This window comes from Eulemur rufifrons, chromosome 2 (genome assembly GCF_041146395.1).
Source record: "Eulemur rufifrons isolate Redbay chromosome 2, OSU_ERuf_1, whole genome shotgun sequence".
Lineage (NCBI taxonomy): Eukaryota > Metazoa > Chordata > Mammalia > Primates > Lemuridae > Eulemur > Eulemur rufifrons.
In genome coordinates, this window is record NC_090984.1 from 118,272,704 (window position 1) to 118,299,004 (window position 26,301).

The 26,301-nt window shown below is 50.5% G+C and overlaps 1 protein-coding gene across 1 annotated transcript in view; it reads left to right on the top strand.

Annotated features, from left to right (window-relative positions):
• The first annotated feature begins 5,326 nt into the window (after positions 1–5,326).
• C2H14orf132 (chromosome 2 C14orf132 homolog) overlaps positions 5,327–26,301 on the top strand; it is a 42,213-nt gene continuing 21,238 nt past the window's right edge. The window contains exon 1 of the mRNA XM_069465273.1: positions 5,327–5,359. Coding sequence (XP_069321374.1) covers positions 5,333–5,359 — 27 coding nt within the window. The 5' untranslated portion in view covers positions 5,327–5,332. The remainder of the gene's footprint in view (positions 5,360–26,301) is intronic.

The following is a 26,301-nucleotide window of genomic DNA, read 5'->3' on the forward strand; positions in this document are numbered from 1 at the left end:
CTGATGCAGTTCTTCTAGCAGTACATTTGTTAAAACTAGAGCAAACATAAGCACATGAGCAATCCCTATATACAACGATACCCTCCCTTCCCTCAACACACTCTAACTAACCTTCCTTCTCTCCTCCCATCCACAGAGAGCCTACTCAGTGCCAAGTGCAGCACTAGGCAGTCTTGCCATCATCTCTTCCACACTCCACTTTTACAGATGAAAAAGCTCTGGCTCAGAAAGGCTAAGTAGCTTGCTTGGTGTCATCAGCTACCAGGGGCAGAGCCAAGATGCAAACCTGAATCTTCAGCCTCCCAACACCAGCAGCTTTTGGCCACACTTCAGGTCCTTGTCATAGCTGTGGAAACTCTTCGCAGCTCTGGCCACCCCTTCCAGGCACACAGTGCCCACACAGCACATAGTAGGTGCTCAGAAAACATGTACTGAATAGATGAATTAAAGAACGAATGGATGGATGAATTAAATAATTCTCCCTCCCTTTATAATTATTTGTGTTTTTGCACTGGTCTGACGAAAATGTAGAAACTGTAGCATGAAAAGCAGATGGGCTTTGGAATCATCAGGTCTGGATTCACACCCTGGCTCTGCCCGTATTTGCTGAGTGACCTGAGCAAGGTTAACCTCCCTGAGCCTGTTTTTTGTGGTTTAGAGGTGACGGATGTGAGATACGATGCCTGAGTGTGGCCCAGTGTTAGGAGCTCGGGAAATTGAGTAGCAATTGAATTGAATTGAATTGCAGTTTCATACCAGAGTGCTAGGGAGCCCCAGAGAAGAGAAGGTTTAATTCGGGTTGGGAAAAAGATGCCAGGGCATTAAACTCACCTGGGGAACGCGTAGAATCCAGATTGCACAGCCCCCTTCCAGAGAGTCTGGTTTGGGAAGAATCTGCATTTTAACGAGTTCCCCTGTGATCCAGTTACTAGCAGTCCAGGGGTCACATCTGTCCCTGGGGGAGATCCTGCAGTGAATGGTCAGAAAAAGGGTGTTTTACTGAGTGAGTGGACAGAGGAGGGAGCACTGGGGCCAGGCCTCAATGGACAGCAGGGTTTTCTGTTCGTTTTGCTGCCCCTGCAGGCACCAAATTTTCCAGCCTGTTAAAAAGGGGTGGGTCCTGGGCCATGTCCAGCCTCGTGATGTGCCTTGAATAATTTATCAAGTCTCTCAGCAAAAAGCTCATGAAATCTTAAACCTTTCAAGGCTTCCCGGGAAAGGCAAGCATTCACCTGAGGTCTCTGTGTCCCCCGCTTCTCCATCTGGGTCCCAGGTGAGGCGAGGTGACAAGGTCATGCCCCCCTACTGTGGCCTTCAGGCCAAGAGCCTTTAAGGAACAGAATGTTCCTTCTTGCTGGGTCTCAAATTCTCCGCACACATGAATTATGTATCTAGTACTTGGCAAAACAACAGCCTGGAGACTGTTCCCGGAACCCAGAGTCACTCCCCTCACTCCATCCCCACGCCACCACGGACACCATGCAGGTGGCCGCCACCTGAGTCCCGGCTCCAGGGCACTTTCCTCTTGCCGCTAGCCCTCACCAGCTCTGTGTGGCCGGGTTAAGTCACCTCACTGCTCCTGGCCTCAGGTGGGGACTGTCAGACCTCTGGCCTGACCGCTGTGAGCACGGTCAGCCAGCGCAGGGCCTCATGCACATCAAGGACTGTTACTCCTGACGTCTCACTGTCACTCCTGACAGTTCTCCCTGCGCCTCTGTGTCCCCAAGGAGGTGACGCTGGGCCCATAACGGTGTCACACATGCAGTGGGCAACATGGAGCCTCGAGGATTCACGGCGTTGAAAGTAAGCAGTGAGCAAGTCTGATCTGTGTCCGTGAGGAGATACGACCTGGCTCCCTCCAGGTTACTCGGTAAAAACACAATACTGAAAAATAGCCCCGGGAAAAGAGCCACCAGAGCCTTGCGTTCTTGCTGTCCCCCGTAGGAATGTGCAGGAATGCTCAGGACCCACGGCGGAGTGGGGCGATGAATTTAAATGTCCTGTATCTTTGCCATGTCAATGTCAACATCCTGGTGCTGATATTGTGTAATTTTGCAAGATGTTACCATTGGGGGAAACTGGGTAGAGGGTACATGAGATACACGAGATCTCTGTATTATTTCTTACAACTGCATGTGAATCTACTATCACCTCAAAATAAAAATTTTAATTGAAAATCATTATGAAATATTTCAGCAAAAGATTTACAAGATCCTAGCATTAAAATATTAAACAACAGTTAAGTATGTAAAGAAATGTACCTTGTTCTTGAAGAGAAATTTTTTTATCTTTAAGACATCAATTTTCCACAAAAAGAATTAATATAATTGCGATCAAGTCTAGGTTATTTCAGGGATCTGACGAGGTAGTTCTAAAATGTATCCAGGAGAGCAAAGAGGCAAAGTAAGTAGCAAGGAAACTCCTAAAAAAGAACAGAGAGAAAACTCGCCCTACTATATATCAACTAGTATGAAGCTATAGTGTCTAAATCAGAATAGCATTAGTGCTGGGATAGAGGAACAACCAATGGAACAGAACAACCTAGAAACAGACCCTTATCTAGATGGACACCTGAAAAATTTGGTGTTGCAGATCAACAAGAAGGAGCTGGTCTGGCCAATAAGGGCCTGGGATAATTGAATATTAATATAGAGGAAATAAAATTGTTTCTTTACCCCATAGTAAGAAAAATCAGTTATTAAAGGGCTGAAATATGAAAAGAAACAATGTTTTAATTATTACTAAAAAACTACAGAAGACTATCTTTATGGACTCAAGCTGGGAAATGATTTCTTAAACAAGGACTAACTGCAAAGGAAAATATTAATACATTTTGGTCAAAATAAAATTAAGAACTTCTGTTCATCAAAATATACAACAGAGTGAAATAAAATGTAAAAATGAAAGAAGATATTTAAACACCTATAACCAGCACAATTATTATCTACAATATAGATACTTTTACAAAAAGTCAATAATAAATAAAATCAACAACCGAATTTTTAAAAAGAGCACAAAGACCTTATGACAGGCATTTCTCATCAAAGGAAATGGGACTGATCAACAGATGTATAAAAAGATGCTTAATGTCATTAGTAATTATAGAAATAAGAATTAAATTCAAATGAAACACATTTTATCATATTTGCAAAAATTTTAAAATCTAACAATACAAAGTGTTGGTGAAAATGCGGAGCAATAAGAACCCCTGCATACTCTAGGTAGGACGGTAAATTGGATAAAACTTCCTTGGAACTAGGAAATTGGAAAGCAATGAGCATCGCTTAGCGAAAATGCAGATGAGCCGACCACACAGCCCTACAGGTCCATCCCTAGCATATTCCCTGAGAGCCCCTTGTACCTGTGCATTGGGAGACACGTTTGAGAATGTTCATAGCATCAGTGTGTGCTGCAGCAGAAAACCTGGAGATGACCAAAATATCCACCAAAGACCTAGTGCATAGATACACTGTGATATAGACATGCACACGAGACATTGTATAGCAGTGAAAACAACAGACATCAGCTATACAAACAATGCTGAATAAAAAAGGGGAGGGGAAGTCACCAAACAGCAATTTTATCTTATAAAGATTTGAAACAGGTAACCTGTAAAGGCAAAACTCTAAAGAGAAGCAAGAGAACAATTAACATGACAACTTAGGATGGAGGTGACCCTGGAAAGGAAGCGGGGAAGAGATGCCTTTGGAGAGAGACACACCAGGACTTGAAGACAATTGCTCATTGTTCTTGTTCTTAAACTGCGAGGGGCTTTTTTATTCTTTAAACTGCACATACACAACATACACGTCCTTTTGCACAGATGAGACTTCAAGATAAACATACATAACATTTTTACAGCAAACAAAGAGCAATGGAAGGTCCTGAGCAGGCTGATTGGGCCACTGGACACAGGAAGGATGGGACCCAGGGAGGTAGCTCTTGCCGTGGGCTGTTTGGGTAGGCACATGGGGTAGGCTGGGGGGCGGCAGGATGATGGGCGTGGAGGCACAGGATTGGCTAAGGCCCGGGACGGGAGGGAGGGCCAGAGGACTGGAAGGTTTTGAGACCCATAAAGAAAAGGAGGCCACAAGAAAGGTGAGAAAGGAGAAAGGCAGGAAGAGAGAAGCAAGGAAAAAAAAAGAGCAAAAGAGAGAAAGAAAGAAAGGGGCAGAGAAAAGGAGAGAGAAAGAAAGGGAGAAGAAACAAATCCAGGGAAGATAAGACATCTTGAAAGCCCTCTGTGGATCAGTGAGGTCCTGGTCCCATTCCCACAGCCCCTCCTGGGCCCCCAGCTGCTGGGTGACCTTGAATAAACCTGTCCATATCTCTGTGCCACGGCTTCCTTGCCTTTGACAAAGTCTGGGAGTCCTGGGCTGCAATAGGCCCCTTAGGGCATCTCTGCTGTTCTCATTTTAGCTATGACATCTGCGTGGTTTTGGATACTTGTTTGAGGTAAGAGAAAGTCATAACAGAGCCACAGAGTACCAGTTGTGCAAGTTGTGCACTGTGCAATCCTAGAAGACAACATTCACAGGTTGATCTCCATTATATCATTAGCCATGTTAGTGCTCACATTTACTGAGGACACCCACGTGCCATACATGTTATCTCATTTAATTGTTAGGTTTTGTTACCCTTATTTTACATAATAAGAAATCTAGGCTCAAAGAGACACTAACTTGCACAACAAAGTAGAGCTAGGATTTAAACCCCGTTCTGCCCAGTTCCAGAGCCTGGAGCACCCCTGACTCTGGAAGTAGAGTTGGCGTGGAAAGCCCGCTCACCCTGATCCTGGTCCTCAGCCGTCAGGGCAAGGCAGGCCAGCCTCAGGAAAGCACTGCCCACAGCCCCAGGCCGGCTCAGCTAAGCTGCATGCGTCGGGCGCTAACAGAGCTGCACCTGGGTTCTAGGCCGGTTCTTCCACCAACCAGCTGGGAGACCTCGGGCCTCAGTTTTCCCTTGCAGCCCACACACGGAGATGATTGTGAGCGCTCAGGGATGCTGGCTGGCCCCGCCCCGGGGGCGGGGCTGGGAGTGGTCACGTGGAGGGGCTCCCAGTCCCCCGAGCCCCGCCCCGCCCCGCCCCGCGCTCAGGCCCCTCCGCCCAGTCTGTGTCTGGAGCCCCGAGCCCAGAGCCGCCCCAGGGCACCGTGCAGGCTCGGGACGCACCGCCACGCCAGGGCTGGTGAGGTCGCCGCCACCGCCACTGGGGCCCGGGCGCGCCTGCTCACTGCTCGGCCCTCTCCCGGCCAGCTGTGCAGGTGGTTGGACCAGCAGCAGCAGCAGCAGCAGCGGCGAGGACTCGAGCGCGGGCGGCAGCAGCGACACCATGGATCTCTCCTTTATGGCTGCGCAGGTAACTGGCGCTTTCGCCACGCGCCCTGGGCCGCCAAGTTTGGGGAGATTCGGGGCCAACGTCTTTCCTTCCCCGCCGGACTGGGAGCACCGGGAGGGCTCTGGCTGGCCAGTGACACACGCCCGGGATCCTGTCCTGTTCCTTTGTCCCAAGCCGGGCACCCCCACCTGGTGCGCGCGTCGGGGCCAGCGAGCTCGGCTGTCCCCGGGTGGGGCCGGCGGTGCACCCTACGCGCCCGCAGCTCGAGCTCTTCCCACCCGGGGTGCAGGGAGGCTGAGAGGAGCCTGGGCGCCCGAGTCGCCCCCTCCCGGCCCATCCCCCACCGGACATCCCCCTTCCTGTGTCCCGGAGCCCTCCAAGGCCGGGCAGCTCAGACCCGCGCGGACACGGGTGGGTGTACATCATGGCTCTTCTAAGCTGTTTCCCCGAGGCGCCAGTAATTTGTCACTTGCTGGTAACCTGGGATGTCCCCCGATCACTTTTCTACCCTGTGGGTGGGGGACCATAGCTCCTGTCGCCTGAGGAAAGCCGTGAGACCCGTGATGTGTGACAGGCCAAGCATAGAAGTGCCGGTCGTTTTATCCCCCTGCTCGCTTTGTGCTGAGGCTAATTAGCCAGCAGTTCCCATCACGACTATAACCCTTCCCTCCACGCAAAACAGGCTCCCCGTGGCAGGAAAAACAAATGACCTCTCACTGCCTGGTTTTTGTTCCACAAGAATCCCCTGAGTTCTGGGCTTGGGTGGTCATTGTGTTTCTGTGCCTTAACTCTCTTGAGCCAGAACGAAGATGAACACCCAATTTCTCATGCTTTGGTGGTCCTTGGGAAGACCCAGTGGTAACCACAGCCTGGCTCTAGGGAAGGGCTGCATTTGGTTTGGGAGAGTAAGTCCCAGGGTAACTAATTCACACCTTGCACCTTCTCTGGTTATGTGGGTTGGTTATGTTGGGAATGGAGAGGTAGGGAGGCCACCCAGGCTCCCTTCTGTCTCCTGGGTGTGTGGCAGGGACCCCACTGGCTGCTGTTTTCTTTTACAGGGAATGAAGTTTGAGGGGACACTTTCCTCTTCCCCAAACTTCACCAGTGGTGGAAGCCTGTTTAAAAAGTAACAGCAAAATCCAGACTGTGTGTGGATATTGAGTCCCCAAACAAAGGCATACAAGGATGCACAAACCCCAAGTTGGCTCCAAGGAACCCAGGTCCCAGCTCTTTGGTGGCCTCCCAAAAAGTTGTCAATAATGCTAATCGCTCTCTGAGTGTTGCAGGCTCTTTTTTTGCCTGATTTTCCATCTCCTGTTTCTAAACCCGTGCTTATAAATATTGCCATGCAGACACCATTTTCAGTGGCCATGTGATAACTGAGGAGGCTTTCCAGAATTTATTTCTAGAGGGGAAAAGAGTGCACACAATGTCTGTCTCTGCCTCCCCCCTCTGGATCCTGCTGAAATACTGGAGTTTCCATGGTTACAAGATAAATTGATCACTGCTAACCCTGGGGCTGGCTGGAGCATAAGGAGTTGCTATGGTAACTCAACAAAATAAACAGGGCTTTGTAGCGCTTTCAGCAGAACCTGCCCAGAGACTGGGTTCTTATTTTTCTTTTCTGTTTAGAATCCAAATTCCACCTGGTCGATATATTCCCCTTGACAGATGTTTGGCATTGGTTACATGCTCAGTACTGTGCTAATTGCAAGGAACAGAAACATGAAGTACCACACAATGGGAACAGGCGCTCAGGTTTGCTGAGCACCTACTGTGTGCTAGACGCTGAGCACTTGGCACTTTGTTACAGGAAATCCTTACAAGTCTATGACGTAGGCCCAGTTTTGGATACTAAACTTAAACTAGATTAAATAATTTGCCGAAGGACACACCATTAGTAAGGAGAACTAGGTTTCCAATCTGGGCCTGAGTATTTTTCCACCTTATTGTTTCATCCTGAGAAAGACACAGTGCAAGGGATGGGACAGGCATGTTTTGAAATGGCTCATCTCTTCCCCCACCCCCCAGTAGGTAGTCCTGCTGTTGTGCCTCTCTCTCCTAGCCCCTGCCAGGTTGTACTCTAGTGCATTGCTTTCTGGTGTTTGATCTGTCCCACTCACCACCATAAGGGTGGGAACTGTCACTTCTTTCTCTGCAGCACTTAGCAGTGCTTGGCCAGAGTGAGTGCTAAGCACCTGCTCTGGGTGTACACAAGGACCACCAGGTGTGTGTGACAGCCACTGTGCCCCCACCACAGTCTTTCTCTCGGCAGGGGGCAGTTCCCAGAGAAGTGTTAGTGGATCCACGCACTTGTTCAGCAAGTGTTGAGTGCCTGCCTGTGCCAAGCTCCGTGGCAGGCACTGGGACAAGGACGTGGGGGGACAAAGTTGAATGGGATGTAGATTTTCTTTCTGGGTGCTTTAGAGAATTGGAGAAATGATGGCCCAGGCCAAGGCCAGTGAGGGGAAGGGCTCAAGTGTCGGCCGGGCAAGGTACCTGGCACATAGTAGGTTCTCAATAAGTACTTGTTGGATGATTGGATGAGGACAAGATGTGTATTCATAAAAAGACATTAATGGGAAAAGACAGTGGATGTGAGGTATCAGATGCCCTTCCCACTGACACCTGTCATCATCAGGACTTTGAGAATGAGGGCTCTAGATGGATTGGAACTATAGCAGATTCCCCCTGGTGGGCCTGGGAATTAGAATATTCTAGATGGAGAGGCATGGAGTTAGGGCAGCCCAGAGCCCTTCAGAAAGCTGGAGGGTTGGGGGCACAGGAGGACTGAGAGGGAGAGGCCAGGGCCAGGTTAGAGAAGGTGCTGACTGTCGGGGTGAGAAGTTCCTGTGTAATCAGTAGGCAGTGGGAGCCATTGCAGGTTATTGAGCAGGGGAATGGCACATATATTACTAGTTGAAACGGTGCCTTGGGAAGGCCAGGCCCCTGTAGGGGATAGAAGTTGAGGATGGGCGGGGTCGGGAGTGCATGACTGAGTGAATGAAACTGGATCCACGTGATTCCAGAGCCTCCGCTGCTTCTCCTTCCCCGCGTCATTAAATGTGATTCCTGTTTTGGGCTCAAGACCCATAGAGCGTATAAACCATTCTAGAAGGGTTTCTTCTCAGAAGCTAAGCATTAAAAAGACGCCCTTCGTAGATGTGTATAATGGACACCAGTTATTGGCAAGTCCTCCTGTGCAGAGGTGCCCTCCCTGGCGCTGCACGCGAGGCTGTGTGCGCGGCTGGGACAGGGCGCGGGCACTGATGGTGTGAACGTGCAGCTGGTGGACCCCACCTCGCCCCAGAGCCTGGAGGCTCCCAGCTGCCCTTTCCCCCACCCAGGAAGCACCCAACCCCCCTCCGCACAGCTCCCGGGCCCCTGGGGACCCTCGAGGGTGTGAACAGTGAAAGGGGCCATTGTTTCTCTGTGGCCAGAAGTGGCCAGGAGGGCAGGGCCACCCAGACCCCCAGGAGGCTGGGGAGACGGGGAGGATCACAGACTTAAAACTGAGCCCAAAATCCTCGTGTCACTGTTGGGGTAGCCTGTGTCCAAAGACAGCCACCCTCCATTCCTTCCCTCCCTCCTGCACTCCCATACTGCCCTCCCCCTCCATCAAGAGCTGTAGTCTGACTCCCCTCCCCTAATGACCTCATCGTAACGTGATCACACATTCAGAGTTTTTATGTCCAAATAAGGACACATTTAAAGGTACCAAGGGTTAGAATTTCATCATCTCTTTCGAGGGGACACAATTCAACCCATAACGGGGTCTGAAGACCCATAAAGGATAAGGATCTCGGCCCTAGTGTTAGCGGCCGCTGGTCTTGGAGAGGCAGTGATCAGATCACTTTCGGAAACCTTCGTTTCATCACAGGTGGAGTGGGGACAAAACCACCTCCATCATGGAACTGTTCACTTAGTCATTCAGCAAACATTTCCTGTGTGCCAGGCCCTCCCTAGGTGGAATGCTGGGGGAACGGGGTGTGCCACAGGCCCTGCGGGTGACACATGAGAAGATGGGGGTAAACACAGGGCCCCGGGAGCCCAGAGGTCAGGGAAGGCTTCTGGAGGTTTGACTGGAGCTGACTTTGAAGGGTGTATAGCGGTTCTGCAGACCTAAGACTAAGGGCCTTCCAGACAGAGGAGCTGTTTGCACAAAGGCAAGGGGGCTTGAAACAGTGTCTCCTGTTGGGGGTGAGAGTTGCAAGTAGCCATTTGGCTGGAGCAAAGGAGGCAGGTGGTGAGGGAGTGGGGAATGAGGTCAGGGGACCAGAGAGCCGGAGGCCGGCCAGGTGACCTCAAGGAGTAGAGCAGGGTGTGGTGGGGGCTAGGGTGCCCTGGAGAGCTGGGCCTGGCCTGGAGGGGGCCCCCGAACTCCAGCTCCTTACTTGTGCCCTGCAGACATGCAGGCCTAGGGCTGCAGGTGCTTCTGGGTTTTAAAGAAAGCTGAGATTCTGATTTTCACACGCAGTCTGGATTTTTCAAGGTTGGCAACTAATTAGAAATCTTAAACGAACCATCCAACCGTGATGTGGACTGTTGCAGTTACTTACTGCTTATTATTTCAGTTACTTAGTGGCTTAAAGCAATAATTGATTTTGCTCATGACTTTGTGGGACCCGAATTCAGGAAGGACTCGGCTAGACGGTTTGTTTTCGCTCCAGTTGCATCAGCTGGAACATCCAGGGCTGGAGTTTAGGCTTCCAGCAAGAGGCTTCCTCACCCTCTCCACTTGGGATTTCATCCTGCAAGGGTTTCTTCAGGCGTCTTGGGCTTCCTCCCAGTATGGAGGTCTCACGGTCATTGCACTTCTTGTATGGTGCTAGCTTCCCCCAGAGCCAATAGTGCCAGATGCAAGCTGCAGGCTTCTTAGGACCCAGCCCTGGATGTCCCAGAATGTCACTAACATTACATCCTCTCGGTCAAGAAACTCCTAAGGCCAGCCCAGACTTAAAGGGAGGGGAGTCGGATTCCAGCTCTTGGTGTGGGGGGCAGCGTGCACGTCCAGGAGGGAGGGCTGGCCTGGACAGTGGCCGTGTTTGGAGACTGGCTACTACCCGGACCAATCAGAACAGGTGTGTGGGCTGGATTCATGCTGGGGCTGTTGGTGTGTTATGTCTAGACTGGACAGGTGTGGTAGAGGTTGGCAAAACCTTGTATACTGCCATGCCCAGGAGAGAAGAAGGTAGGCCATGACTTCATTAGGCTGAACCATATGAAATTGCTGGTATTTGACCAATTTTGACCTACAAAATGATAGTTTCATTTGGTTCAACACCATATCAGGGAAATCTGAGAAGTATTTCTGTGTTTGAAGAGCTGGGAATACCCCCACTTCTCCTCCTCAGCCCACCGCTCAGAACCTTGGCCCTGCTAGGGAGGAGGACGCAGTCACACCTGGAATGGCATGTTAACACTGGGCCTGTCCTTCTAGAAGGTGCTATGTGTGAGTATGCTCATAGCTGAGTCACCAATAAATCCCCTGCCTGCCCTTCCCATCTCCCCACTCCCAGACCTGAGAGACTCACAGTTAATTTGCATTTTTTTTGAGACAGTCTAGCTCTGTCACCCCAGCTACAGTGCAGTGGCGTCGTTGTCGTAGCTCACAGCAACCTCAAACTCCTGGGTTCAAGCAATTCTCCTGCCTCAGCCTCCCGAGTAGCTGGGACTACAGGCATGCGCCACCACGCCTGGCGAATTTTTCTATTTTTTGTAGAGATAGTGTCTTGCATTTGCTCAGGCTGGTCTCGAACTGCTGACCTCAAATGATCCCACCTCAACCTCCCAGAGTGCTAGGCTTACAGGCGTGAGCCACCGTGCTGGGTCTCTAGTTTGTATTTTTATAGTTTTTCACGGAGGGGAAAATATCACAGAAGGCATCTGGTAGTACTGAAGAAGCGATTCTGTTATCTCTTGGAACAGTCTTAGCCGCCCTTGAGGGCCTGTGGGATCATTGTGACGGATCTATAAAAAAAATAGCAGTTTTCAGTCCCCAGAGAACACACCACTACCCAGAAAAACAGAATTTCGGGAGTCTGGCAATCTACTGCTTAGAGAATGTTTTCCTTGGGCAGTGGATGCTCCTGTTTCTTAAAGCAAGAATCATCCTTAAAATACAAATTGTCTATTATCTCAAATGTTTTTAACCAAAGGGCCTATGTCGTTGTGCTTCCAATTCCCATTGCAGATATTTAAGTATTTTATCATTCTAATTAAATTTGCTTCAGGAGAGAGTGTAAGGCTACATTTTTGCAGGGGTGTAATGAGCATTTAAGGAAGAAGTAAAAATCCTAGTGATTTTTGTAGACCGCATTTCTAGATAGCGTTTTAAGATGCCAGACTTGAAACAATGGAATCTCACAGAGCTAAGGAAACTGGGGCATCTGGAGGTGGATTGTAAGTCTCCAATTAAATGCTCGAGTGCTTATGGAGGCCCTGCTGTGCACTGTCCTCCTCTGGGGCCTGAACCCCCGCTCCTTCTATGCTGAAGTGGTGGAGACCCACCTCTGTTCACTCCCTCCCCCTCCTGGCCCTACAGGGTGTCCCTGTACCTTCCCATCACAGCTGCCATTTAACGAATGCATTTGGTTGGGTACCAGGCAAGCCCTGTATTTAACAACACACAGAATCTCACCCAATCCTTGTAATGGCCCCATGGAATAGGCACTTTCAGATCCATTTTACAGGTGAGGAAACTGAGGCTTAGACTGGCAGAGTCCCTTGCACAGGTCTCTGTGCCACTTGAGGCTATTCTTTAAAGGCTTTTTTCTTTTTCTTTTAGAGAATTTTTAGGTTCACAGAAACGTCGAGAGGAAGATACAGAGATTCCCCATAGACCCTCTGTCCCCACACATACACAGCTCTCCCACTGTCAGCATCCCCACCAGAGTGGCACATTTGCTATAACCGATGAAGCTACATGAACACATCATTGTCACCCCAAAGTCCACAGTTTACATTAGGGTTCACTCTGGGTGTCGTACATTCTGTGGGCTTAGACAAATGTCTAATGACATGTATCCACCATTGCAGTATCACATAGAGTATTGTCACTGCCCAAAAAACCCCCTGTGCACCATCTGTTTATCTTTTCCTCCCCTTTGTCCCTGGCAGTCACTGATCATCTTACTGTCTCCATAGTTTTGCCTCTTCCAGAGTGTCACAAAGCTAGTATCATACAATATGTAGCCTTTTCAGATTGGCCTCTTTCACTTAGTAATATGCACTGAAGTTTCCTCTAAGTTTTTTCAGGGTTTGATGGCTCATTTCTTTTTAGTGTTGAATAATATTCCATTGTCTAGATGTACCACAGTTTATTAATCCATTCACTTACTGAAGGACATCATGGTTGCTTCCAAGTTTTGACAGTTATGAATAAAGATACTATAAACATCTGTTTTGCAGGTTTTTATGGGGATGCAAGTTTCCAAGAGCCTATTTTAAAATCTAATCTGACAATCTCTGCTTTTTAATTGGAGTGTTTAAATCATTTATTTACATTTAATGTGATTATTGATGCGGTTGAATTTAAATCTACTATCTTTTATATGTGTTTTCTATTTTTCCTATCTGTTCTTTGTCCTCTTTTTCCTCCTTTTCTGCCACTTTTTGGGTTAGTTGAGAAATTTTTATTTTTCCATGTTATCTCCTGTGTTGGCTTATTAAACACAAGTCTTTTGTTGTTTTAGTGGCTGCTTTAGTATTTATAGAATAGATCTTTAACTTTTTATAGTCTATCTGCTCATGATATTATACCACTGCACATATGGTAAGAACTTTACAACAGTATACTTCTATTTCTCCCCTCTCGGTTTTTGTGCTATTGTTGTTTCGTATTTTAACTGTATGTATGTTATGGACCTTACACTACATTGTTATTATTTTTGTTTAAAGTCAGTTTTCTTGTAAATGATTTAAATAGTAAGAAAAAAATCTCTTGTATTTTCTCATGCGGTTATTATTTCCAGTGCCCTTCATTCCATTGTGTAGATCCGTATTTCTGTATGGTATCATTTTCCCTCCGCCAGAAAGACTTCAACATTTCTAGTAATGCAGAAGTGCCACTGATGTATTCTTTCATCTTTTGTATGTTTGGGGAAAAAAAGGCTTTTTTTCTTTTGCTTTCATTTTTGAACCGTATTTTTTACTGGGCGTAGAATTCTAAGTTGACAGTTTGTTTAAAGATATCTTCTGGCTTCCAGTGAGGAATCTACTGCCATCCTTATTTTGTTCTCTGAACATAATGTGTCTTTTTGCCCTCTGACTGCTTTTAAGATCTTTTCTTTATCACTGGTTTTGAGCAATTTGATTGTGATGTACCTTAGTGTTGTTTCTTCAAGCTTCTTGTGCTTGGAGTTTGGAGAGTATTTTGCATTCATGAGTTTATACCCATGAAAAAATTCAGAAATTTTTCTGCTATTATTTCTTTACACTTTTTTTTCTGTTCCGCCTTCTCTCCTCTCCTTTTGAGACTCCATTTACACATACATTAGGCTGCTTGAAGTTGTCTCACAGTTCACTGATGCTCTGTTTATTTTTATTTTTTGTCTTTCCATTTGTGTGTCATTTAGATAGTATTGTCATGTCATCGAGTTCACCAGGTTTTCTTCTGCAATATCTAATCTGCTGATAATCCCATCCAATGCATTTTTAACCTTAGCCATTGTGGTTTTCATCTATAGAAGCTAATCTGGGTCTTTTAAAAAAAATATTTCTCTTCCATTCTCTCTTTAATATGTTCAGTGTTTCCTCTAGCTTTTTGAACATATGGAGTATAGTTATAACAACTGTTTTAATGTCTTCATCTGCTCATTCTAAATCCAGTTCTGTTCTGGGTTGGTCTTGATTGATTGCCTTTTCTACCCATATGGTTTATACTTTAGTGCTGCTTTACGTGCATAATAATTCTTCACTGGATGCCAAACATGAATTTTACCTTGCTGGATGCTAGATATTTTTGTGTTCCTATAAACATTCTTGAGCTTTGTTCTGGGATGTAGTTAAGTTATTTGGGAATCATTTGAATTTTCTTGGGAGGGGGGAATATTCGTTTTAATATTTGTTAAGCAGGACCAAGCCATATTTAATCTAATTATTCCCTACTACTGCGGCAAGGCTGTTGTGAATATTCAACTCAATGCCCCGTGAGTTATGAGATTTTCAAAATGGCTGGTGGAAGCAGGCCCAATTTCTGGCCGTGCGTGGGTGCCAGGCATTGTTCCCTGTAATCCTTCTGGGGGATTCTTTCCCTGTCTCGGGTAGTTTCAGCACATGCATGCACTCAGCAGTTCTCTGTTTAAATGTGTGAGTGGTCCTCGGCAGACCCCAGGGCTCTCTCTCTGTGCAGCTGTCTTCTCTCCGTCCTCTGACCTGCAGCGTCTGGCTGCCCTGACCTCCCCAAACTCTCAGTTCCATTTCTCCAAGTCAGGGAGTCCAGTGAGCTCTGCCCGAGTTCCCTGCTTCCCGGCCTGGACACCTTCCAAAGGCAGTAAACTGGAGCCGTTGTATGGCTCACTTGGCTTCGTTTCCACCTCTCCAGGGCCATTGTCCTTCACTGTCTGATGTCCAGTGTCTTGAAAGCCATTTTCATATATTATGTCTAAGTTTTCAGTCGTTTCGGTTGAGAGGGTATATCCAGTCCCTATTACTGCATCTTGGCTAGAAGTGGAATTTTTTTAAGCCTGTGTATTTCCACCTTTTCTCCTTTCCTTCTGTTGTGGAAAAAGGAATGTGACACTTGAGTCTAAATCTGGACCGCTGTCCCCACCTCCCAGCTCTGGAACCTTGGTGCAGCCCTTCCCCACCTCTTCCGAATGCCGTGAAATGTGCGTAACGCGCGAGCGTACCTTGCACGTGAGCCTGGGAACACCAGGCTGGAAAGTCACACCACGCACGGACAGGCCAAATCCTTTTCTGGCCTGCCATTGCCACCTGGGGCTCCTTCCTGTGTCCTGTGACAGGACGTTCCCTGAGACATCGAGGGAGCCAGTCTGTGTGCCGGCAGCCAGAAGTCAGGCAGCTTGGTGAGCAGATCTGGGTTTCTTTAGGCCTCTGTCCCAGGCACCTGGACCCGAGGAATCCTCGTTCCCCACAAGGATGAAAGCAAGGGCTGGGGTGGGAGCAGGCTGTTCCGGCCAAGGCCACCCAGGTGGCAGCCCCCATTCAGCCAGCAGCTGGAGCCCTGCTCATCTCCACCGGGCCCCGTGAGGACCCCTCGTCCATCTCTTGTGCACGAAGTTCTGGAAGCTGATCAGAAATGCAGTGGCTTCCAGTGGCTTTGAGGGAGACCTGAGAGGGCTTGACTAATGTGCTCTCCTGGGCGCCCTGGGCCCCCGCCTCCCTCCACAGAGTCATAGCAGCGCTGCCTGCATCTCCTGCCTCCTCTCTGACTTCCTGCCAATCCTCTTCCCTCCCGTGGAAGCCCCACCTGGGCCCCAGTGCACATTTAAATAATCAAATCAATCAGGAGGGCCGCGCAGGCAGGCTGTATTGGGGAGTGTTGGGAAGCCAAAAAGAAGCTACTGCCAGCCTTCATCATCTTTGTCATCCTCCCCAACATCATGAGAGCAGGCATTACACACAGAGCATCATTCTTAGGCACGAGACTAGTGGGGCAGGAGCCCCAGCCTCAGGTGGAAGAAGGGGACAGAGGGTGTGGATGAATTTGAGCACCTGCTGAGCCCCAGGCCGTGTGCTGCACAACCCTCCTGTGAGGGTGGTGCTATCTGCATGCCCATTTTAGAAAAGAGGATACCGAGGTTCAGAGAGCCCTAGGGTCTTGCCCAAAGTCATCCAGGTAGGAAGAGGCTAAGCTGGGGTTAAGGCTAGATCTGAGCCCAGAGCCAGGTACCAGCTGAGTCACAGCTGATGGATCGCAGAGTGTTGGGGTGAGGGTGGAGGGAGATTGGAGCCCCAGACGGTGTGGTTCTGTCACAGCCCTCTCCAGCCCACCCTCTCTGGAGCCCCTGTGGGCCGAGTGGACTGTGGCTCGGGCTGGTGCCAGAGGTGGGAGGGAGCCCACAGGAGGCTGAGAGACCCGGCAGGGTTGCGGGAGGAAGGGAAGCTTGCTCCCCACCGGAGGGCTCGTCCCTGCCCCCAGCTCTGTCCAGCTCTCATCAGAGCACCCCCTCTGTCTGATGTTCCCTAAGGGCAAAGGTTCTCATTCTCATCTCGTCTATGTCAAAATTGCTGCTGCCCAGCCTGGGGCTAGACCCGGTAGATATTTAACAAATGAATCTAAGGAGAGCAGGGAATCAGTGAAAGCATGAGAGAAACCGGATAGAAAACCACAGCTTGCATCACCTCCTCTTTGGATGTGGATTATAGCTGTCCCCAAGGCCACTGTTTCCTGACAGCACCAGGGCCCCACCCTCATCCCACATCCTGTCCCTCAAGCACCCGTCCTTCGTCCCCTTCAGGGTGCTCATGCCAGGCCCAGCACTACGGGCTTTGCAGGCAGCATTGGTTTCACCCTCCGACAGTCCCGTGCTATGCACCTGGGATCATTCCCAGTTTACTGACGAGGAGCATGGAGCCCAGAGAAGTTAAGACACTTGCTCAAGGTCTTGCAGCAGATAGACTTGGGGCTTGTATTTAAGACAGGGCCGACCCCTCTAAACCTCTGGACTTCACTGTCAAAATGGTGACTCGAAGGTAAGGTGACCGACCGCCCTGGTTTGCCGAGACCTGAGGGGCCTCCCAGACTGGGGACTGTCAGCGCCGAAATTGAGACAGCTCCAGGCAGACCTGGACGGTGGGTCACTCTACTCAGAGGCCCTCTGGGATTCAGAAGGCTTGTAGGATCCCTCGGGGAAGACAGAATGCTGTTCCAGAGTTTTGTGCACATCACTTTGTGTTTTGCCAATATTTGTCTTGCTCTTTAAAAATGGGGATGATTGCAGCGTTTCCAGAATCAGCCCCTTCCCCCACCCCATTCATTCTCAAATGTTAACTAGGTCACATGCTGTGCTGGGCCCTGCAGACTCTGGGGAACAAGCACTAAAGTCCCTGCTCTCCCTGAGGGTGCCTCGTCCTGACACCTGGTCACCTCCCATGAGAGAGGGCCAAAGATGGGGGACACCATACAGCCCCTGCTGTCCACTCTGCTCTGTGTCCCTGCAGCCACCCAGAGGGGTGCCCGGTAGATGTTGACTGTGATGAATCCACTGGGAAGGCGGCAGAGTGTGAGCAGGACCTGGGCACACCTGTGACCCTGGAAGTGGACTCCCCCTGGGCTGGCCAGGCCCAGCATGGAGCAGCAGGCACCCCCTCTTCTGCAGTCCTAGAAATCCCAGACTGGGCCCCAACAGCAGGTGGTGGTCTCGTGAGGGGCAGCAGAGCCCCATCTCTGTGGTGTCCCCTGGCCCCTTCTGTCTCCTCCTGGCCACCTGCCACCTGGAAGCCTCCCAATGTTGTGGAGCACTGCTGTGGGGACAGGCCCAGGCAGTTCCCCTTGTCAGTCCCCAGCAGCCCATCTGAGAAGGAAGTGCCAAAACCAGGAAGGACGTCATCCCAGTTGTGAGGCCTTGTGGGGAGAGCACCCCAGGCAGGTTGCACACGGCCCCACCGTATCACTCAAGCCTGTGTCCTGCCTGTGTCTGTACAAGTGCATCTGCCTCCCCTCTGTCAGGAGACCCTCAGAGGCTAATGGAGCAAGCTGGGCCTCTCTTTAGAGCCCCAGGGCCCGGCCCCAGGAGGGTGCTAAATAAATGCCCTTGCAGCGGGCATAATGAGCCCCGACTTGGGTTGCCGGGTGTGAGTTCCGACTGGCCTGTTCGCATTGCTCTAGGACCCTGGCGAACCACCCATGTAGAACCATGGGCTGTCGTGTGCCAGATTCGTCCCCAGCACTCCTTATGAAGAGTGAGTCACCCACTGTGTCGTATCTTCAGCTTTGGCGGACTCACCACCTCACAAAACAGCAGCTTCCACAGGAGTCAGGTCGCCCTGGGCTCAAAGGTGGCCTTGCCGCTGCCAGGGAAGTCAGTTAACCGCTCCGAGCCGTGGCACGCTCAGCTGTGCAGTGCGGTGATGGTAGTTACGACAAGTTCTGACGAGCCTTAGCATTTGGAGGCTTAAATGTGATAATGTGGCACCTCGTGAATGGTCAATAAATTGGAATTATTCGGTACAACCTTCCTTTCTTCAGCCAAAAATCTTCTCTGTAACTCTGTCCATTGGTCCCAGGAAACAGGTCTGACCCTGCTGGCACATGGTAGCAAGTCCTGGGACTGCCCGGGGCTGTGGACAGCACCTGAGGTGGGAGAGCAGGAGGCCCCAGCTCCAGGCCTGGCTCTGCCATGCCTGCCTTGGAGCAAGGTGCTTACCTTCTTGGAGCCTCAGTTTCTTTGTCTGTTAAATGGGAACAGCAATAACTAACTAGCTATAGGGTGGGTGAGAATCATGTGGGATGATGGATGTAAAAGCACAAACTCTGCGGAACCGCACAAATGCCAGTAATTATCATAAATATCCTCCCTCTGCATCTTGCTTTTTTTTTTTTTTTTTGGAATAAATGTGGCCCCTTCCCTCAACTATATTCCCCAGTGCATATTCTGTCTGGAATCTTCACCAGGTCAGGTTCTGGTGGTCAATATTCTTATGAAACAGTTTTCTCAGAACAGGATATGATACTCCAGGAAACTCTATCACCTCCTTGGATCTAGTCCTGATACACTCATTAATGTGGCCAGTGAGAGATGAATCTTGCCTTGCATAATGCTGAACCTTACTTAGACTCCTTCTGACGGGAGGGCTCTCCTTCCTGAGTGCTGCTGCTCAGCCACGCCTCTCCCCCAGAGTGTGTGCAGCTGATATGTTTGAACCTTGGCACAGATATGTCAAGAATTATGAAGGGTCTGGAATTTTACTCGGCTTTCAAGTTAGCCTGCTGCAATTTCAAAGATGCTGACAGAACACACGAGACTCCTGGATTAGAGTCAGAGCACTTTATTCCTCACGCCACAGCGAGCAGCTTGAGTTTCGTGTTCACATCAGTGCCTCTGCTCCGCAAGTCCCATGGGGGCGGCGCGCGGCGGCCCGGGTGGGTTCAGTGCACGCAGTGTGTTTGTGTAACAGCCGAGGAAGCTCTGCTTAGGAAACCCCGGTCTTTTCAAGGAGCCTGCAGATACAACGTACAGCCTTTGCCTCAGCAGGAGAGATGTCCTCTTTATTGTCCCACTCTGGAAACCCATGTGCCCTCTTCCCCAGTGGGGACACTATTTCATTCATCAGGACTGTTTACTGTACAGGTCTTTGAAAGCACAGATAGTCCAGAACAAAAGCTATGTATCCGTGCTTCCCCCAAAAGGCATACAGGACAGGAGAGACCTGTCGTCTTCCAACAGTGTGTTTATACTCACCTCTCACAGTGCAGCTGCACAAACCTGGGCTTGCAGCTCCGCCCGGCTACTCCTGGGCAAACTCCTTAACCTCTCTGGTCCTCAGTTTTCACAGCCTGCAAGGAGGTATAATTCCTCTCTTTCAGAAGTGCTGTCAGGGATTCCTTCAGGTAGTGTTTGTGAAGCCTCCTCCCCATGCCTGGTGCCGTATAGACCGTGGAGAGAAGGCAGGTGGACACAGGTCACTGTAATTTGGAGCCCATCCCCGTGACCGCTTAATTCCCTACCCTTCGCTGTCCCTCCCTGATGTAGTCCTTGGGGCTCCAGCCGCTTCCCTGTCAAACGGGGCAGAATCACCCTTAAGGCCCGAAGCCCACTGGCTGGCTAGTATTGGAAGGCCAGCAGCAGAGAGCTCAGAGCCTGGGTCACACCTGGGCTCCAGGACCGGTTTCTGAGCCTCAGTTTCCTCATCTGTGACACAGAATCCACCTCCTGGGATTTAAGGAGGAATTAAAGGAAATAACAAACATGGAAGGTTTGGAATGTTCCTGCATATGACAGGAGCTCAGGGAAGCCATTCTGATGCCATTTGGATAGTCTGAGCCTCAGGGAATATGCGAATGGGGCCCTTTTAGCTGCTCCCCGGAGGGAACTCCTTAGGAAAAGCAAAACAATTCGCCAGCCCCTGGCAGGTCGCCCAGCCTGCTGGTGGCTCCCTGCTTGGGGAATGCAGACTTGCCCAGGGGCCCTTCCTGGGGAGGCCGGCTGGGGAGCTGGGCCTCTTCACTTTTGACAGTGCTGCTTACACATTGTGTGACCCTCAGGGAGAGATGAGTGGTGACCAGCGTCCTCTCTCTGAGCTCTGCTGCTTAGGGGTTCAGCACAGCACGGTGATTAGGGGTTTGAGATGCAGAGTCAGACAGACCTAGGTTTGAATTCTGAGCTGGAAACCAGCTGGGTGACTCAGGCACATCATGTGTCTTCCTGAAGCTCAGTGTCCTCATCTGTAAAGTGGGAATGGTGACCTTTCCTGCCTTGTGGAGCTGTGAGAATTAGGCCATGCGTGTGCAGAGCTTGGCCGGTAAATAGCGCCTATTACAATGTTGCATTATTTTCTGTTTCTTGGTCTGCAAAATTCCGGTTGAGTGGGTGGGACCATAGGAGCTCTTACTGCATGGAGAGATGGGAAAAATCCTGGAATCGCAGTCAGAAAATCCTGGTGCACATTCTCTTAACCTCTCACTGGTCGTGTGTAACTTGGGAAGTCACATGATTTCTCTGCACCTCACCTGTCAATGGCGCTGGCTAATCATGTCTCCTGTGATGGATGGCAAAAACACTGGTCACTGTGCTTGGCATGGACTTTGATCGGTGCCCAGGGTCCCTCTCTGCTCCAAGATTGTCAGTCACCAGGGCTGGTGGCCCCAAACAATGCCCCGTCTAATCAGGGCTCAGCCAGTATGAAGGTCATTCAAACGCCAGACACTGGGTAGGGCCCAGGAGGCACCTGGGCACAGGGTTCTCCTACGGTTTGAATGTTTGTGTTTAGCACAAAGTTGATGTTGGAACTTGATCCCCAATGCAACAGCATGAAGAGGGGGGCCTTTAGGTGGTGATTAGGCAGTGAGGGCCCCACTCTCGTGAATGGGTTAGTGCCTTATAAAAGGGCTGAAGGGGGTGGATCGCCCCTTCTGGCCCTTCTACCTTGTGAGGACACAGCATTCACCCCCTCGGGAGGATGCAGTGTCACGGTACAGAGGCAGAGAGCAGAGGCCGCTCTCACCAGACCTGCTGGCACCTTGATCTTGGACTTCCCAGCCTCCAGAACTGTGAGAAGTAAATTTGTGTTGATTATCAGTTACCCAGACTGTGATATTTTGTTATAGTAGGTCAAGTGGACTAAGAGGTTCCGGTGGCTGGAGCTGCCCAGTGCTGTGTTCCGATGCCCAGGATTCATCCCTGGATGTCCACTGGCGAGGCTTAGGCTGACGGAGCTCATCGCACCCCGCAGCCGCAGGGTGGACTGGCCCATTGGCAGACTCCTTCTGCCAAACGCTGCAGGAGGTGCACTGTCTTCTGCAAAGGGGGAGTTTGTTCGGCCTCCTGTTGAGGAATGATGTCTATTGGCCCTCGGAGGTGGAGTTCATTTTTGTTAATTTTGATCAGGAAAATTATGTGGTGCTTATGGCCATTCTGGGGAGGAGCATGTGAGCTGCTATGTTTCACTTCGGAAGCTGCCTCCACTCCCTGGATCCCTTGTGGAGAGCAGCATGAAGCCACCAAAGCCGCTTCTGCCTCTGGGTTCACACCACGGAGGTTGGAGGTGTTAACCTTTCCTCGGGTCACCATAACAGTGCCGACCACAATAATGCCTGCCTTCTGCTACGTGCCAGGCTCCCTGCTGAGTTCTTTACCAACGTAGCTAAGCCTTATCTCCATGCTCTGAAGTAGAAACTACAGTTAAGCCCATTTTTCAGATGAAGCAACTGAGGCCTGGGGAGGTGAAGTAACATTAAGTGGCAGAGCTGGGATTTGCACCGGCCACCTGGCTCCCACGTGCTCTTCCTCGGGGCTCACTCCCTCGGCTCAGGGCCTCTGCTCTCTGCTCTGCTCCCCTCCCTGCCAGCAGTTTTCTGGGCACATCCTCCTCGTTCAATCGCTCAACACCTCTGCATGCAGCTTACTCACAAATGCATTTTGGATCCTGGAAACAGCTGCCTGCTGGCCTGCTGCTCTCTTACTCCACGGGCAGAAAGTCCCTCAATGACACCATTTCTACCTCCCCTCTTCCCTGACTCCCACTCCCGACTCCCCCTTCTTTAAAAATCCTGTGGACATTGGCTTATTTAAATTTATGCCCCTTATCAGGCCTCCCAAAGGGTTCTTGCTGGAGACTTCTTAAAAGGCTCCAATCCCTCACCTGCTCTGAGAACATTTCAAGCAAAGCAGGTGCATCGCAATGTTAATTGAAGTTAACACTGGTTTTTCCCACCCAGCCAGACACTCCAGTGTGTTGGAGAGATTAACAAGTGAGGTTGGCAAAGGCTTCCCTGAGTCTGTGCTCTGGAGCAGCAAGCAGCAGCCCGGGGCTCACCGCTGGGACAGGATGGAGTCAAACAGGGAGTCGGGAGGACCGGCCCTCCCAGGTGCCTCTGCGCCACAGCTGCAGGGCTCCCCCGCCAGCAGGGCTGAGAGCAGCTGGCAGGCTCTTCATCTGCCACAGGGGTGGCCACAGGTTGCCCAAAGGGCTTTGACTTCCGGTCCTGGATCTCCCAGGTCCTGCCTGGGTGTCCCAGGAAAGCCATGACTCCAAGTCCATTTGCATATCTGAGGAGGGGCTCGCTAATGCCTGCCCCAGGAGTTTATTTTGAACATTGGATGGGCTAATGTGGGCAAGCAGCTTTGCAGATACAACAGATAGTAATCATTGTGCAACGTGACATTTATTGGGCACTCATGAAGGACCAGGCACTGCTCCCAGCACTTTCTGTGTGTTATATATATGCTAATGTGATAAGTACTCTATCATCATTGTCATTCTACAGATGAGGAAACTGAGGCCCCAGGGTTACGTCACTTGCCCAAGTCACACAAGGCGCAAGTGGCAGGGGGATTTCAAGGATTTGTGGCTGGGCATCTTTGCTTTCAGACACCATGCTGTGCTTGCTCACCTGTCACACTGCAGCATAGCTCATGAAATGTTCTTTAACCTGGCGGTAGTTTCCACTGGGGGCACCCTAGCCGGGTGGGGTATTTCTTGACATGGACACGTCCATCCCCAAATTCCCACGCCACCGCGGCAGCCCTTGGCCACACCTGCTTTCCTCCGTGCACCCGTGCAGGTGCTTCTCACCCCGGGGCTGTCTCCAGTTGCCTCCTGCTCTGTTTTCCTTTCCTCGTCCTTGCCAGAGTGAGCTTCCGCTTGCTCAGGGTCTTCAGTGCCCCCATCTGTAAGATAAGTTGCCACGTCTTTGGGCTGACTTTGTTCCCACGACCAAACCTGGGTCTCTAAGCCTGGCCCCAAATGTGCCTTCCAGGCCCCCACACCAGCCAGGCTGAGACACGTACAGCTCCCCGCAGCGGTGCCCTGAGCTTTGTCCTTGTGATGCCCCCCTCTCCCCTTCAAAGCCAGATTCAGAACCCCTCCCATGAAGCCAGGTGCCCTAGACCCCACACTCTAAGATATCGTCCTTTATTCTGAGGACCAGCCCTCTTCTGTGGCATTCTCATGGCCTTCTCCCTTCCTACCTGCTAGGTCGTCATTTGTGCAGATGACTTTGCAGGTTCTCGTGTGTCTCCGCCCAGCATGGGTCACGGGGCTGGTAGGAAGTCGATTCTGCACGGAAGTGCAGCCGGTGAGATTGGGGCTGCGGGCCCAGGTCTGAGCTGGCCCCCACACTTGCCGTGGGGACTTTGGCAAGAGCCACCATCTCCTCAATGCTAACATTGGATTGATGGCCATTCCCATTGATGCAGCCAGCACTGGACAAGCCGGGCGGCCGAGACGTGCTCCGTGAAGTGTAGAGTTCCGATGTTGTCCATGCTTGTTGGTCGAGTGGATAAACAGAATGTTGAATTTATTCAAGCAGGTTGTTGCCATACTCAACACCCTCATTCTCATGCTACTGGCTGGGGATTCAGGGCTCAGCACCCCCGCCGAGCAGTGTCCTTCTTCACTCTGTCTCATGCCTCTCCTGCCCCACCCACCCACCAGATTTTCTCCCCAGCGCCCCCAGTTCCCCTGCTGCCTGCAAGGAAGAGGCAGGAGCTCCACCCCCATCCCTCAGGCCAGTGGCGTCTTCCCTCCCACCCACGCCCAGCACCAGGGACTCTGCCCACCACCAGCAAATTCAGCAAACACATCTGTCGGAAAGGAATGAGCCCCATGCCCCTTGCACCAAACATCCGAGGAGCCAAGAGGGGAAGGGCCTGGGCAAAGGGTTGTCTGATCCCCAAACACACGCCCTGCCCATTTTTCTAGTCCATTGCATATTTGTAGACTCTTGAGTTGGAAGGAAAACATTAAGCTCATAATTCCAGAGTTTGAAAAAGTTCTTTCCAGAACATGCACCATCTTAAAGCAGTGAAAATAAAGATACCACCACCACCAACTACTACTAGTAACACCACGAACACTAAGATGGATGGTAGTTTATTAAACTATTATTTAGCTGGTGCTAGGCTCTGTACCATGTGCTGGGCCTTGGGCTCAGGTCTTTAATCTATCAGCTCAAGAAGTTTTCCCAGCACCCCAAGGACGGAAATATTCTCATTAGCCTCATTTACAAATAAGAAGAAGAAGGCACAGAGAGGGTGAGGAGTTAATCCACAGTCACACAGCTCCTTGGTAGCCATGTCAGACTTGGAGTACGATGGCCCACCTCCCTGTCCCTGCACTTTCTCTCCATTGGAGTAGTAGGGGTGGGTATTTCCTGTTGCCATTGGGAGTGTATATCAGCACCCCTGATTTTGGTTCATAAGTTCACTTAAGGAACTGCTGGTGTGTTTGACAAATAGCAAAAACAGCTGCCTGAAGAACCCCCTGCCGTTGGTAGAGCTGTGTGTTGTGAACGTCTGGCCTGCAGGAGTAGCTGTGACTCCCTGGGGGTCCAATTGGCGTGCGTGTGTGTGTGTGTGTGTGTGTGTGTGTGTGTAACTTACTGTATTTTCTTTTAAACAGCACTTGTTAGCCACCAAGTAAGCAGCATGTAACAGATGATGCATGTCCTTGGGTGAGCAAGTTTTTAAGAAATAAACATCTCAGCATAATCCCGACGCTTTCTCATTAACCCTCAGCAGAACAATTTTTCTAGCACAGCATCTTCTGTCTCAGTCGCCACATTCCTCCTTAATGAGGACTTGCTCAAACTTCCCAAGGACAAAGCCTGTCTCCAGCTGGCCTGGCCCCGCAGCACAATTTGAAAGTCAAACCCCTCACGGGCAGTTTTTCTTCTCTGTTCCAGGCTTTTCTCCAGCAAGTCTCTGCACTGATTGAGTGCCTGCTGTATGCACATGTCATCTCTGAACCTTCCGCGGTCTGCCAGTCAGGGTGTTTAACCACAGGCCAGGCAAAGAAATGGGTAGTGTGTCTGTGGCTACACTGCCAGTGGGTGACAGAGCCCCGAATTTGCCCCCTGGCCTGAACCCCCAGGTCTTTCCACCTCAACCGTGGGATGAGCTTCACCTTCTCTAAAAGCTGCCAATTAATGAAGAGAGAACGAAAGCAGGACCAGGGATCTTTGTGTTTTCCTTTCGTTCATCTGCTCTTCTTTCTTCCCTGCCTGCTACAAAAGCTGACACAGAGCTGACAGCCGTCCACATGTGACCTTATGCTGATAAGCTGAAACACCAGCACTGTCTTCTCCCATCCGGAAGGAAGCATTTTCTAGCCCGTCTGAGGGAGAAGCCTCCTGCCCGGCTCCCTGCCAGCTGCCGCTGGCACTCCCGTGCTCTCGGCACCACTTCTCTGAGCAGCGTCCTTGTCAGACCCCTCAGGGGACAGGCCCAGATCCCATTCCCAAACATTTCTCTGGAGCTGGACCAGACTTTTTCAACAGAGGATTAGAGCACCGTCTGCCCCCCAGGCTGGCGAGCAGATCCTTTCTTGGGGTGTCCTGA